A 16356-nucleotide genomic window follows, 5' to 3' on the forward strand; every position below is an offset into this window, starting at 1 on the left:
TTAATATATTATATAAGAGAAAGAAGGAAAAAAAAATTGATTTATGTAGGCTAAATAGTTCTTATTAGTAGAAATTTTCCTCCACGGCCGGGGGGTTCAACCACCACCCAACTTTTCCTTTGCCAACAAATGATGTTAAAGAGACAATGAATTCATATATTTTCTCTATTAGTGAGCGTCAAGCTCCTCTGCCCATTAAGTTTGAGAGAGACTTTCCACCGTTAAGATTATATATATATATATATAGAAAGATCTTGGGTGGGGTCTTGGGCTTTAGAAAACTTGTTATGACGGGTTGTCGACCCATTTGCGAAAAAAAAAGGAGACAAAGTTTCATTTCATTTCCTTCAGTTGTGCTTCTCTTTTTGGATTTATCTGCATATAAGAGAGAAGAGAAGAGGGAGGCTTATTAAACCAAGGCATTCAAACAGCACCATCTTTGAAAATCTTCTTAATCATCAATGTATGCCTATTGTGTGCCTAATATCATAACTCTCCCTTTTCCCTCTGTCTCTCTGGGGTGCAGAATACACATTGCGGGTTAGTTTCTTTAGTTTTGGTTATTTTGAAATGGCTGTTGTGTACAAAACGAAATCATTTTTGTCGTTAACAGGCAGAGTTGTAAACAAGGCTGTAAGCTTCATTGTCTTCTCTTTTTTAGACCTTCTTGATTTCGTTCTATGTTTTGTTTACAAAGTGGCGGATTTCTTCATCGAAGCTGAATGCAAGCCTTGTTATTGCTCCTCAGCAAAAGAAGCCATCACTAGCAGTGGCAAAATCTTAGTATCTGAACAAGGTGAATCAAAAATTGTTCGCCTTACTTCTACCAAGTTACATCTAGAGGAGATTTCAGATACTCTCTACACACGACCTTCCTTGGTGTCTGAGGTCTCAAAATTAACTGTTAATGAGCTAAAGAGGCTCAAGGTTGACGGCACTATCATTCAATCTTGTGAGAAGATCAAGATTGAAATGCTACAAGGAAAGATCGGAGGGCAGCAATTTCATCCTATTCCGAGATGGTCCGATTGTGATTGTAAATTCTGTAATTCTTGGACCTCGTGTAGCAGAGATACCCTCTTTGTTAAAGCCGAAGGACGAAAAGGTAATATCATTATGCTAATAAATTATGGGTATTAATTATTCATTAAGACTCGTGATTTATATTATTCTTATGTTCTATGTGACACTCAGATCACAAGGCACGAGAAGATGTGTTGTTTATTCATGGGTTCATTTCATCTTCAGCATTTTGGACGGAAACATTATTCCCCAACTTCTCAACTGCTGCAAAATCAAAATATCGGTTATTTGCCATTGATCTTCTAGGATTTGGAAGGAGTCCTAAACCAACAGACTCCCTCTACACTCTGAGAGAGCATTTGGACATGATTGAAAAGTCTGTGATTGAACCCAATAAAGTTAAATCCTTCCACATTGTAGCTCATTCTTTAGGCTGTATTTTAGCTCTTGCTCTGGCTGTAAAATACCCTAAATCCATCAAGTCCCTCACCCTCCTTGCACCAGTAAGTTCCATTTTTTCTTTCACTAAATCAGAGAACTCTAATATAACCATTAGTTGCTTTTTTATTTACAAAGTTAATTTGATATATGGCAGCCATATTTTCCAGTACCAAAGGGCGAACAAGCCACGCAGTACATGATGAGAAGGGTAGCTCCAAGACAAGTTTGGCCATTAATAGCTTTTGGGGCATCGATGGCTTGCTGGTATGAGCACATTTCTCGGACAATCTGCTTGCTCATTTGCAAGAACCACCGTTTGTGGGAATTTCTCACCAAACTTGTCACCAGAAACAGGTAAACTTATCAACCTCATCTAGCTACTGTCTGCCTGCCCACCTCAAAACGTGTCAATTCATACAAACTTAATTTATTTTCCTAAAAAATAAAAAATAACATAACCAATGGTTTAATACATATATATATTGTATATAATATGATCAATATTTCGATCCGGAAATCTAGAACTAGAATCAGATTGTCATGTAATTAATTTTTCTCACCCTATTCCTTTATAAATTCTTCTTGACACGTACAATTGACCAAAAATAAGTGATTGTATTTATCCATATTATAGGATATTTACTTGGCACTGCAGGGACCCATCTTTATCATTAAATATCAATTGGAAGGAATAACCAGTTAATTATATGTATGTAATTCTAATTAACTATCAAATTAAGCACCTTGAGATTTAGTAATTCATCTGAAAATGAATTAGACCCGTTCGGTAGGCCACCTACACTATTTGAACGGGTGAAATTCTGCTAGTATTGGTTTGACGATGGGCGTCCCTTTAGAATTTTCTGCAACCTACTTAATTAGAGATAAAACTATAATTTAATTGTTTATTTAATTAAAACTGGTCCGTGTTGTTCCTGTAGCTTGAGCTTTTGGGTCAACTATGGTTCAGAGAGTAGTCCAGTTCCACCCAGATTGAGACATATGTTAAATGCTGAAAATAATTCGCTTATTTATTTATTCATTCACCACATTGCCTGTGTTATCATCAATTTGGTTCAGTCGTACTATGCATATTTGATCGAGACTTATATCTACCATTTGTTGTTGAGATTTAATGCGTTTTTACAGAATAAGGACTTTCTTGCTTGAAGGCTTCTTTTGCCACACACACAACGCTGCATGGCACACCTTGCACAACATTATTTGTGGCACCGCCAGCAAGCTTGATGGATACTTGGATGCCGTTCGCGACCACCTGAAATGTGACGTCCACATCTTCCACGGCAGAGACGATGAACTTATTCCGGTGGAATGTAGCCACAATGTTCAGTCAAGAATCCCTCGTGCTAAGGTTAAGGTTGTTGAAAACAAAGATCACATTACGATTGTTGTTGGAAGACAAAAGACTTTTGCCAGGGAACTGGAGGAGATTTGGAAGGGATCATCAAGCGGCCATCATTCTGCTTCTTGTGATTATACACAAAATCACCAATAAATTATTTTATATATATATATATATATATATATGGAATAGGATGGATATGGATAAAAAGCTAGCCTGAAATTAGCAGGTTTTCTAGCTATTTAATTTTATTTCAAATGTGAAGTCCCACTTAGGCTTTGTCTTTGTGAGGTTCTTGTCCACTACAATTCAGGTGTGGAATGCCTAGTTATGAAATTGTGAATTTGATAAATCAAACAATCTTTTTCTTATAATTAATTGTTGGTCCATCTTACGTGCACCTAGGTTTTCTGTTAATTTTATGTATTATTATTATTATTATCATTTTATAATTGAGATGTATTATAACACAAAATCTCATAGCAATCCCAAATTTTACCATCCGCTTCGTTGCTTTTGGATGGCATTAAAATCTATGCGTTGATCATGAATTGCACTAAACGACAGCGGTGTGGTGGTGCTATAAATTGTCAAACTGATTATCACCATCCGCTTCGTTGCTTTTGGATGGTATTAAAATCTATGCGTTGCTCATGAATTGCACTAAAAGACAGCGGTGTGGTGGTGCTATAAATTGTCAAACTAATTATCAGAGCAATTTTAATTTCTTCCCTCCGGCCCACTTCTTAGTAATTAATTTCTTCTCTGAACACCACTAATAGTTGCCTGCTGATCCTGAGCACTTATGACCAACCAAGTCAATTCACCTTACACCATTAAAAGCCTTTATTTTCTTCTGACTGTGGAATAACCTCGAAACAATCCCTCAAACAAATTGCCAAATCCAAAAAAAAACAAAAAAACAAAAAAAAAAACCTGATAGATAATGAATCTAATTAGATTTCATCTTTAGGTTTCACTTTCAAAAAGAAAAATTTGAAAGTGAATTTTAGCCAAACCCAAAGCCACCTATTTGTCGAAATAAATAGGATTCATGTACAACACAAATGAAACCAGGCTGTACGAGGGCATTGATTTCAGAGCATCGGCAAAGGCAGACTCGCTTTCCCTAATTGTGACATTCGTGATTGTTAGTTGTTACTAAGCCACTAAGCCATTAAACCAAAGCGAAGAAATCCTAATAATTTATAAAATTGTATCCGAAATAAAGACACAGCTACCTACCCCCCATCATCAATTTAATTACCTGTCATAAATCAGTCATACGTAAGTAGACCATAATTGATGGTGACCCAGAAGACAAGACACATATTACACAATATTTAATATTTAGAGTAAACGACATTTTCCCGCGCAAGGTTAGGCCAATCTAAAAGTGGCTACCCATAGTTTCTCCCCACCTTTAAATTAATATAAAATTATTTAATCTAACTGTTACAAAAATAAACTAGCCATTTTAAAGATAAAAATTTTAAAATAACCCTTCCCTTCTTAAGATAATTTCAAGCTATTTTGACCTGTTTATAATATAGTCGACCCCTTCCGACACCACCATTATAATCTTTTAAACCCCCACATCAAACCCACCCCCTCACCCCTATCATTGGCCACCACTTTTAGTTTTAGTCGGTATTTCATCCAAATTTTGACAGGTCTTGACACTGGAAATTACCCCCAACCCTACCAATAGCATCACTGGCTTCCCCCCACAAAAACTCCAAACATCGTCGATTGCAATTTCCCTCCGATTGCTGTTGTCTCTCCCTTAGGCTTTTGCGTTTTGTCACGCCTTTTCAACTAAATTCTGACATCTCGCTGAGGTGCGATCAGGTGGAAAAGTTAGAGATTTTGGTGAGGAGGATAAGAGAATGCTGATGGTGGTGTTGGGGAGGTCCAATGGTGTCAGAATCAAACTGGATTTTTGGCTTAGCTGGGATCTCCTCAGGGGGTTATTTGAGAGAAATTTGAGATGTAGGAGTTATTTTGAAAGAAAGGTAACGGTGTGAATTTAAGGGTGGGAATTGCAATTTATGAAACTAAGGAGGGGGAAAGGACATTCGCTAAACCGTGGGTGGAAAAATGTCGTTTACTCTTAATATTTATAATAAATACTAAATTATATGTACCAGTCCAAGTTTGTTTCTTCCCATCTCTTCTATAAATGGAAGATATTTAGAATTCAGCAGAAAGAAACCTCCTGATTTTAGTCAGGGCTGTGTCACCCAACTTTGACTATTACTATGTGGGATTTGTATATCTTTACGACTGCCATTTCTGTGGACATTTCAATTTGGACACTTAAATTTTATAAATGAAGTCTTAATATTTTTTCCAAGGCTGTGTGCTGTTGGCTAACCTCTGGAAATAGCGTAAAATTGATACATATAAATTATCAAAGAATTTTGCCCTCACGCCTTGTCTTAAAATTTGCGGGTTGGTGAAAGAAACTACCTAACAAAGTTGCTAGCTTTTAACTATCTAAGAGACGGTCAATATTATCCATANAACGACAGCGGTGTGGTGGTGCTATAAATTGTCAAACTAATTATCAGAGCAATTTTAATTTCTTCCCTCCGGCCCACTTCTTAGTAATTAATTTCTTCTGTGAATACCTCTAATAGTTGCCTGCTGATCCTGAATACTTATGACCAACCAAGTCAATTCACCTTACACCATTAAAAGCCTTTATTTTCTTCTGACTCTGGAATAACCTCGAAACAATCCCTCAAACAAATTGCCAAATAAAAAAATAAAAAATAAAAAATAAAAAACTGATAAGCTCATAGATAATGAATCTAATTAGATTCATCTTTAGGTTTCAGATTTAAGAACACCTATATATATATCCCATTGAAGATGAAATGAAACTTTAAGTTCAATGATTTTGTTCAAGGTTGTATTTCTTTTATATTATTAAGTTAATAGACTATATATTACTCCAGTCAACTTTAAGACTCTAAAAAATTAATTAAGATAGCGTACAAACCGATTAAAACACCTCACATCAGCCAAAACGAAAAATTTGGAAGTGAATTTAAGCAAATTGATTGGCACTTATTTGTCGAAATAAATAGGATTAATGTACAACACAAATAAAACCAGGCAGTACGAGAGCATTAATTTCACAGCATTGGCAAAGGCAGACTCACTTTCATTAATGGTGACGTTAGTGGTTGCTACTACGCCAGTGAGCCCATTAAACCACAGCAAGGAAATCCTATAATTTCTAAAATTGTATCCGAAATAAAGACACAGCTACCTACCAACTCCCATCATCAATTTAATTACCTGTCATAAATCAGTCATATGTAAGTAAACCATCATTGATGGTATTGGTGACCCAGAAGACAAGACACATGTTACAATATTTAATATTTAGAGTAAACCACATTTTCCCGCGCAAGGTTCGGCGAATCTAAAAGTTCCTGCCCTTAGTTTTATATATTGCAATTCTCACCATAAAATTGTTTAATCTAACGGTTAAAAAGATAAAATAATCATTTCAAAGATAAAAATTTTAAAATAATTATTCACTTCTCAAATTCACTCTATCGACGATTTCAAGCTATTTCGACTTATTTTCGACATAGTCAATCTCTTTCGACACCATCATTACAATCTCCTTAACCCCCACATCAAAACCCCCCCAATCGCTGGCAGCTGCTTTTAATTTCAATCGTTATTTCATCTAAATTCTGACAAGTCCCAACACCGAAAATTAGCCCCAACCCTACCAATAGCATCACTGGCTTCCCCCCACCAAAACTCCCAACATAGCCGATCACAATTTCCCATCAATCACTGCTACCTCTCTCTTAGGCTTTTGCGTTTTGTCGTGCCTTTTCAACTAAATTCTGGCACCTTGTCGAGATGCAATCAGGTGAAAAAGTTAGGAGTTTTGGTGAGGACGATAAGGGGATGCTGATGGTAGTGTTAGGGAAGTCCAAAGGTGTCTGAATCAGGCTGGATTTTTGGCTTAGCCGGGATCTCCTCTGGGGATTATTTGAGAGAAATTTGAGATGTTAAAATTATTTTAAAAGAAAAGTAACGGTGTTAATTTAAAGGTGAGAATCTGCAATTTTATGAAACCAAGGGTAGAAACTTGTAGATTCGTTAAACCGTGGGTGGAAAAATGCCGTTTACTCTTAATATTTATAATAAATACTAAATTATATGTACCAGTCCAAGTTTGTTTCTTCCCATCTCTTCTATAAATGGAAGATATTGAGAATTCAGCAGAAAGAAACCTCCCGATTTTAGTCAGGGCTGTGTCACCCAACTTTGACTAGTACTATGTGGGATTTGTATATCTTTACGACTGCCATTTCTGTGGACATTTCAATTTGGACACTTAAATTTTATAAATGAAGTCTTAATATTTTTTCCAAGGCTGTGTGCTGTTGGCTAACCTCTGGAAATAGCGTAAAATTGATACATATAAATTATCAAAGAATTTTGCCCTCACGCCTTGTCTTAAAATTTGCGGGTTGGTGAAAGAAACTACCTAACAAAGTTGCTAGCTTTTAACTATCTAAGAGACGGTCAATATTATCCATATAAAATGAAATAAAGCTATTACTTCATGCTTCTGCGATTCAGATTTGACTCACCCTGACCCTGACCCTGACCCTGACCCTGACCCTCATGCTCCAAATCCGTTTTGTTTTTTGTTTTTGTCGTGTGGATGTTGAATCTCTCGGCTTTATGCAAGAGAACAATTCATGTTTAGTCCAATTAGTTTGGACCTGACCTAAGAGAAACAAATTGGATCTATTGGGCCAGCTCATTTGGATTAACTCTGTGGGCCTATTGAATACACTGGGTTGATATTTAAGGACACTCATCTTCCATAGATACCGCCCCAGCCCATAACAAGAATTGAATATTTTATATCAAAGATTAAAAGACATTTCAACAACACCATTGACATATATTCCAATATCATTTTTAAGTACAAAAAATTCCAGTTTTCTAGAATATTCGTAATCCGAGGTTTTTCGACAGCCGAGGTTTTTGACAGACTTTCAAAAGAATTTTTTTTTTTTTTTTTTTTATTAACTCCAATTTAGCTTAGACCACCTTAACTAATCTAGGGAAAAGTTATCTCACAGCAGCCCACTATTTTGGTCTTTTAGGTAAATTATAGAGAAATGTTCTACCTTTACATCCCGCAAGGAATCGAACTTGAAATTGTGGATTGGATCATTTGTAGTCCCATTGGTTTGTGGAATCGAATGTGAGACCGTGGTTTGGATCATTTACAACCCCCTTGATTAACCCTTACCATTGGCTACCCATGGGTGGGTTAACTTTTAAAAGAAAACTGTAAAACAAATTCAACAGTTTACGAAGCTTCACTGAAATTTATAAGAATTGTGAAAAGAAAAAAAACGAAGAATTTGTTTTTAACAACAAACAAGGGAGATGAACAACATACTATGATACTTAAACAATTTTTGCCATTGTCATCTTATTCTATATTTATGTCTTATTACAAAATGAATATCATAGTATTATTTGGAATATGAAATTTTTATTATAGTACTAAATGAATGTCATTTTATTATAATATATATAAGAACTGTGTCTTTGAGCTAGACAATTAATTTGAAAGATTTTCGTGAAGTTTATTCACAACATCAGTTGGCTGAATCAGAAACAGTATGAATCAGTTGGAGATGAATAACTTGTTGACCCCAGAAAGATTGATTCAATATGAATTATAAAGATGAATGAGTTCAACATGAATTAAATGTTTGACCTGAACTTGAGTTGACCTAATTTAAACTGAGACAAAATAAATGTGATAATCAAGTTTTACAAGGTGCAGATTCTGAAATATAAGGTCAATTACTTTCTTTTGGTTGTGGTCCTTCATTACTCCACCCAAATTAAGCTAGAAGTTAAAGTATTAAACAAACAGTTGAATTAGCAAGGCTGATGTTGATGACACAGTTTAATTACACACTTAATTTAAACATCATTGATATAAGTCAAGAGCAAGGTTATCAAAATTACATGGAAAACAAGAGAAAATGAAGGAGAAGATTATCTAAGAGGGAAATTATTAAAAACAAACTAAAAATAAAAAAGATGTTATGGTGGTCTTAGCTAGATAATCTCAGCTGAGATTGTAACCTAGCTGGCTAGTTTTGCATTCTTTGGAATATAGCAGTTCTAATGAACTCCTCACTTATGAAACCTTCAGGGATTCTGACCACAACATCTTGGAGCATCATCTCTCTGACACTTGATACACTGGCATGGTGAACTTGAAATTCAAGATCTCTAAGTACATCCATTAGTTTTGCAGCTGGGTAATTAATGTCTGGGCACTGAACGCGAATCATGGCTTCAGATCCTACAATCTTTACATCTACATCCATTGTAGTAACACAATGACTTGCAGCTGGCCTCAAATGATGATCAATTGTAGAGGTTGTGCTTTGATTGTCAAATATATTCATCGCATTATAAGCCTTTGGTTTTCTTGCCTGTTCCTGCATTTTAAGTTCTAATTCATCAATTTTGGACTTCAGCTCCTTGATATATGCGACAGCATCAGCAAGTAAAGATGCTTTATCCATTTTTGAAACATTTGGAACCACAGACCGAAGTGCATAAAATCTATGATTAAGTCTCTCACGCCGCTGCCTCTCTGCTTCCACATGGTTTAATGGAGACTCTCTTTCACTTGCTGGTTTTCTTCCTCTTTTCTTGATCATCCTAGCACTTTCAGTATTTGCAGAAACGAAATTTCCATCTGAATCAGAAGGACCGGAATCAGAAGATGATCGCCCTAAACCAGCTAGCTCTTTCTTCATGTCGCCAGCTGCACGTTGCTTCTCATCAAGAGTACTCCACTCTTTTTGTGTGGTTGTACCTGAAAACATTCCAATATCTAGGAGAGGAACACTTCGGTTAGGAATTTGAACCTGGCCATCAGGGTTTGCTTGCTTTGAGAGAAGACCAGCAATGTCAGGTCCAAAAAGGGATTTGGCAAGTTGCACTATGCTCCAATCTTCTTTGATCATATCTGAAGACCCCAATTCAACCACGCCACATGAAGTTGAAATACAAACCAAAGTCTGAATACCATGCATGCGAGCTTCTTTAACCCTTTCACATTCATACAATTGTAGTTCATGATCGCCAGTCAACCACACAAAATCACCAGACCCAAAAGCCCTTCCAAGAACACCATCGCCAATACCAAATGATCGAGTTACAGATACCGTGTAATACCATTCGTAATCAGTGACGTCTCCAGCAACCATCCTGTCCAACTCCATATCTTCATTGAAATGAACTTGGACTTCTCTAATCATCTTCTTCCTCTCCAAATTGAACCCGAACTTGAGCTCATGCCCTTGTTTGTTAGCGCCTTTGGTTGCGAAATCCTTGCTGCCACGGAAATGACCATCACCCCAAGATAGAACAAGGCGACCATTAACATCTTTGGAAGGTTGCCAGAAGATTGAATAGACCCACCACTCAGGCCGGCTTTGAACTATGAATTGAAGGCGTTGTTGAAGCGTAGGACAAGCTTCTAGACAAAAGGACATGGGAAAAGAAGAAGAAGAAGAAGACACGATCTCTTCCATGGTACTCTCTCGTATTTGTTTCAGCACTGGTAGTAGAAAACTTCCACACTTCTCAAATTGCAATTGAGTAAAGTGACTGAGTGAGAAGGGTTTATAAAAGGCAAAGAAAAGATAAGAACATGAGTGACTTAAGTGTTGTTGCTAAGAGGTATTATAAGAGAGTTGTTAAGCATTATAGAGACATCAAAGGGCGGTACTGTTTTGGAAACAACTATCACTATTCACCATCATTTTAACGTGGTTGGTCTTATTTTATACATCATCAGCTTAATAGGGAAGGATGTCTCCGTGTTGAGATTTTAAAATTAGTCCAATACTGTTTTCTTCTAGAATAACGTTGAGTAGATAACTAAGAGTCATGTTTTCATACTCATATTAATTAAGTCAAAAAGCTACGTATTGATCTGATTGAAATACAGTCTAAATTATCGTATTTGATTATTATTAGAAGATCAAGCGTAAAGCAGATGATCAAACTTCGAGAAGATCATATTTTGACATACGTTCTCTTGATGTATAAATCAATAATGCACTAGCTCTGTATCTCTCTCTATACATCAATCTGATCAATTACTTTATTTGAATCATATATTTTTTAACAATTAAAATCATTATGGGGACCATGCCAACACTCCTTATGATAACCATCTACGTTTACTTTTGAATTTTCTTCGCTATTAAATTATTATGCATGGGACCGTCCCAACACTCCCTGAGATACATAGAAAATTTTGTTTTCTCCGCAAACACTTACGAAATTAATACAAATTCTACATGTAATGAATAAAAATCTTAAGGTGAAAGGAAACATTATTAAGCTTCAAAATATTTGCTATCTTGAAAACAAAGACTTGTCGTATTTGACATTTTGTTCTTAGAAAATTAATTTTTCAACTGGCGATATCATTTCACATAATCAAGCAACGAAACTGGGCGGCTGAGCCCTTATCTAATAGAGTTGAGGACTGAAAACTGTAAATTTCCCAGAAGTAATCCCTTAGATTAAATTTCAATGAATGCTATGATTTAACGCGTGGACTATATTTTCCCAAAGCATAGTTTGGAATATATTCTACAAAATTAAAAATAATATATACAAAAACATTGTCAATTATGATATGTTACAACAAAATTTCGTTAATTTCAATATATGAAAATAATAAATTAAAATAATCTCTTACAACGAAAAACTGTATAGCAAATTAACAGCCAACTACCATAATGATTGACACACGTGAGACAAGTTGAACTATTTCAAAAACTCCCAATCATTTCAAGCTTCAATCACCATGAAATTTGATGCAGAGAGAGTAGCAAAAACTTTTGGCCTAGATATGATATGTATAACAAAGATGATTTCTAACGACAACACAAACGTGCAATTTACGGAAGAAAATGCCCCCCACGAATAACACGACCTCAAAGGACATGTTATGGCAAAATTATATATATAATGAAAACAGAAGTCAGCTCGTAAAATTTAATGGCAAAACGAGTTACGAAAGCTAAACAAGATATGCGCGTGTGCGGTCACAGAAAGAGTTGAAAAATTGAAGTGATCTTACGATATACAATGGCTCTTATGTTTTGGTCAAAAGTTCATCATGGACGTTTGCATGTCATGATGTTTTGTAAGACATGCATGCATGTTCTAGATTCTTTTTCCTCTACGCAAATCAATCTCTTTTTGTGACACTGGGACCGATAACTTATACGTACTTTTAGACTTGTCAAAAATCAATCTCTAATTCTACCTTGATTATTTCGTTAATCAATGAAATGTCTTCTATCAATTACACCTTAACAAAATTGAATTTGATCTCCTAATAGTAGATTAATTTCATTGAGTCAGTGTTTCAACTCTTGTTGATAAAGCTTCTTTTCTGTTCTGTTCTGTATTTCTTTTTCCAACTCCGAATCTACTAAGAAGTAACAGGTAGGCGTAAGATTTAGCTGTTAGTAGATATTCAGCCTTAACAAAAATATGTATTACGTTTTATGTCAAACTGATATCCAGTAGCTTGACCTTGTATCTACCAAAATATATTTAATTATGAGTAAAGAGTCAAAACCCTTCTGTCATATTATGCTTTGCATTTATAAGGAGGAACAATTAATATAATATCATTTTGGAATTAAATGTCAATTATTCATCTCAATGTGACATCTCTTATCATTCTGGTTGTGTAATTTTATTTTATTTTTTCTAGGATTGTTGATTTGTTGTATCAAGTTGATGATTGACCTAAAGAATAAAAAAATTTAATGCTAACTGTATTTTAATGATATCTTAAACGACTTTAAATTGAAATCGGGTGATAGTTAAAGTCATGATATATAAATCTTGAAATTCAAAACCTAATCTCTAATAGTCTAACCCTCCTCTATTCTGTTGATTGATGTGCATTAATTAAATGTTAATACAAGGAATGGAGTATGTTCACTGTGGATGTGAAAGCAACCCTAAGACATTTTGACGTGTTTCATTTGTCGTCAAGTTTGATTATATAGTTTAGTTGCAGCCCTCTTGGTCACTGTGTTTGATGCTAAAATTTGATGTGGAAGTAGAAATACATACATAAAGCTAGCACAGTAGCCAAGACAGAGATGGAGATAGGAAAGGCATGTGAAAAAATTACAGAATTGGAGCTAAAAGAACAAAAAGGAAAATACAAAAGTTTTGCTAGTTGTGACGAATAAATTGCCTCCATAATTAGTACTTCCTTCTTTTAATAACTTTTTTGTAGTTACTTTTCTTTTTATTCTTTTTAATAACTTTGTGTAGTTGCTCTATGCTTAACCTTTTGATCCATAAAAGCAGGTACTTTCAAATATCTTTCTTCTCAGCTCCAATTTTATGTATAATAATAATGTATCTAAATTCAATTAATGTTTTAATTATGGTATTGTATTAATTAATCAAGCTTTGGCCCTGTTAGTCTTTTATCTAACTGTAACCTGTATTTTTTTATGATTAATTAAATGTACATATCGATACCAGTATGAATATGATTCTGCCTGGTCATTGTTTTAGTTGCGAGGAAAACAGATGTTAATTTCAAGATGATGAAGTGATATTGAAAAAAAAAAACTTTGAAGTATGAGCTGAATTGTGGTATAATTCTTTTACTAGATTGATAGTTTCAGAGATGGAAAGTACGGGCAAAATTAATAATTATGAAGAAGAACATGAGTATAGTAGGATATGAGCCAAAGTGAGTGATGATATTGAGTTGGTAGACAAGACTAGAGGTCTCTTCTCTTCCACAAAGGATCCCCACTGCCACGTGATTTTCATATTTTGATTTAGACAACTTAGTTTTACTTAACCACACATGAATTATGTGGGCGGCTTTATATGTATTTTTCATTCCCAAATTTATTTATTTATTTATTATTATTATTTTTTTTTTTTATGATAAAGGGTGTCCAGGTCAGTTTACGCGTACCTTAACTAATCTCTTGGTACCTTGAAATTACCGACCGAGTAAAAACTTCAGTGGATACCTCTATTAGTACCCTTGGAACTATCGATCAGGTAAGAGTTCCAGTAGCTACTCCTATTAATATTCGAAGAGGGATTCGAATTCAGGACCTTTTAAGTAATATACTCAAAAATCTATATCGAATCGCTCGACCACCCTTCTCAGCCCTTTATTTCTTTTGTTTACTACTGTTAATTTCATTATATTAATCTTCACATATTGACATTCTTAAATCTCAATTTTGTCAAAATCTGGCTATGGTTTTAGACTATAAACCTCTATGTCAACCGTGACTTTCAAGAAAGTTGTAAATAACTTGTTGATTTACATGCCATAATTTTATCAGATTATTTAAAGAGGGTTATATATAGTTTAAATGTAATTAAGGTAGCTTTAAAAATAAAAATAAAAATATTTCAAGTATTGTAAACTTAATTAGTGATGTTATTAATATATATATGTTATGGTAAGAGTAATATTACACATACATCATTTTCATACAACATATATTGCCACATAATGTTGTATGAGAAATGTTGTATGAGAATGATGTATGTGTAGTATTATTCGTTATCGTAATGTGTCGCAGAGCAATATTAATATTCTTACACTATAGTATTGCCTTATTATTAATATATTAAAGTAATGTAATGTCAACTCTTTGGCTATTATTACTCAACTAATAGCGAACATGTGCTTAATCTTGGTACGAAAAACTCATTTTATGCAAATTAAACATTTTATTAATGCTTTATTGTGAGTTAAGAGACAGTGGGGGGTTTAAAAATTCACATTCATTATACAAAATATACATCATGGTATATGAGAAAGTATGTTAGATTTCAGGATTTTATTAATTCAACTTCTAGAACTGGGGTAAGGTTGACTCTCATCGGTTGACTAACAATTTCAATAAAGAAGCTGGTGGGGTTTAGGATGACTTGAATCTTTCAATAACGTGTCTCAGAAATTGACCACATTAATTTTTATAATCCTCTGAAGAAAAACCTGCCCCTCTGTTCTCACTAATCCTAAATCTAATACGTTCATAATCATCGTAGCTTAACCTTATATATTCATCAACTTGCATATGATATGGGGTTGTAGTTTAGGGTTTGGATTTGAGAAATCAAATACGAGCATAATCACCATAGACATAACCTCATATATTCATCAACTTCCATATGATATGAGGTTGTAGTTTAGGGTTTGGATTTAAGAAATAAATGGGCAGTTTGTATTATTAGAAGGGTCAGGTCAGGTCATGCTATATCTTTTCATCTTTTTCAAATTAAAAGGCAAAGATTCCCATTAAGGGTTTGACTTAACGTTAAAAGAATTTGTCATGTTATTAAGTGGACTCCAATGGTTATACCGAAAACGAAGGGATATGATTTATCTATATCAAAGCTGTCGATGAAATATAAACTTTTGACAAAACACATACGCGTAAGCAAAAACTGATGATTGGATGGATGCAGTTGGGGGTCACCCATGAAATATTTGATAATTGAACATCTCCATGATGATCTAAAGCTACTTTAGTAATATATTTGACCAATCAAGAATATTTATTCAATCAAGTTGATGAAAGATATATAATAGTAGTCGTTGTTCACATTACTTTTTCCTACTCCAAACTAAAAAGGCGTTACCACTTTTGTGGGTAAATTTCCAGTGACAGCATATATGTTTCAGTTCCACGACTCATCGCACTCTCCTTGCACGTGCATTCAATCCCTTTAATCTACCTGATGTAAACCAACGCTTCAGATTTTCATTCACAAGGAATATTTACTGTACACTTTCTCTTAGATGCATTGAAACTCGCGATGTTGATGATGATGGTGGTGGTGGAGTCAGGTTGAGATTTTCATTGGACCAACATTCAATCATCTTTTTTCTCTTATCTTCCTTGGCTACATAAACTATTAATTAAGTTTGCTAAATCTAATGCAGTTCTATTATCATGTGATACAATATGTCAATGTACATTCTAATTCAGTAAATGAGATCAGATTCAGAGTTGTTAGTAAAATGTAATAAACGTTTCTTTTATAATCTGAAGTCAACTATTGTTAGATATATTAGATTGAATCATGTTAATATCTTTTATGTGAAGTAGTTTTCTTGATGTATTGCTTCAGTTCTAAATTAACAAGTTTTCTGTGTTTCATGTAAGATTTCAGTCTGGCACTCTGGCTACTGGGTTCACAGAAACTGAACAAAACTCAACTCAACTTAAATGAGACACCGGAGATATATTATAAAACAATCGAACACCATTATACACGTCATACATTTAATGGATGAAAACAAATGATAAAGATTTTTAAGATATATGCAGAAATTACTTCCTGCATCTATCTTAAAGATATTATTTCTACAAGAAATTGATACTGGTTTACATAATTCTTCA

The 16356-nt window shown here is 34.4% G+C and overlaps 2 protein-coding genes across 2 annotated transcripts; one reads left to right on the top strand and one right to left on the bottom strand.

The window, feature by feature from the left end:
• Window positions 1-459: 459 nt before the first annotated feature.
• On the top strand, window positions 460-3209 carry LOC116120910 (probable lysophospholipase BODYGUARD 3). The gene is made up of 4 exons (XM_031406895.1): window positions 460-1105; window positions 1195-1526; window positions 1619-1818; window positions 2614-3209. Exons 1-4 carry the CDS (start codon window positions 571-573, stop codon window positions 2978-2980), a joined length of 1434 nt encoding a protein of 477 aa, XP_031262755.1. The 5' UTR covers window positions 460-570; the 3' UTR covers window positions 2981-3209.
• A 5607-nt stretch (window positions 3210-8816) lies between these two features.
• On the bottom strand, window positions 8817-10599 carry LOC116120907 (transcription factor MYC1-like). Its single transcript, XM_031406888.1, has one exon. The coding sequence runs from the start codon at window positions 10450-10452 to the stop codon at window positions 8995-8997; it is 1458 nt and encodes a 485-aa protein (XP_031262748.1). The 5' UTR covers window positions 10453-10599; the 3' UTR covers window positions 8817-8994.
• Window positions 10600-16356: the final 5757 nt, after the last annotated feature.

Source organism: Pistacia vera, unplaced genomic scaffold (assembly GCF_008641045.1).
Source record: "Pistacia vera cultivar Batoury unplaced genomic scaffold, PisVer_v2 Contig95, whole genome shotgun sequence".
NCBI classification, from domain to species: domain Eukaryota; kingdom Viridiplantae; phylum Streptophyta; class Magnoliopsida; order Sapindales; family Anacardiaceae; genus Pistacia; species Pistacia vera.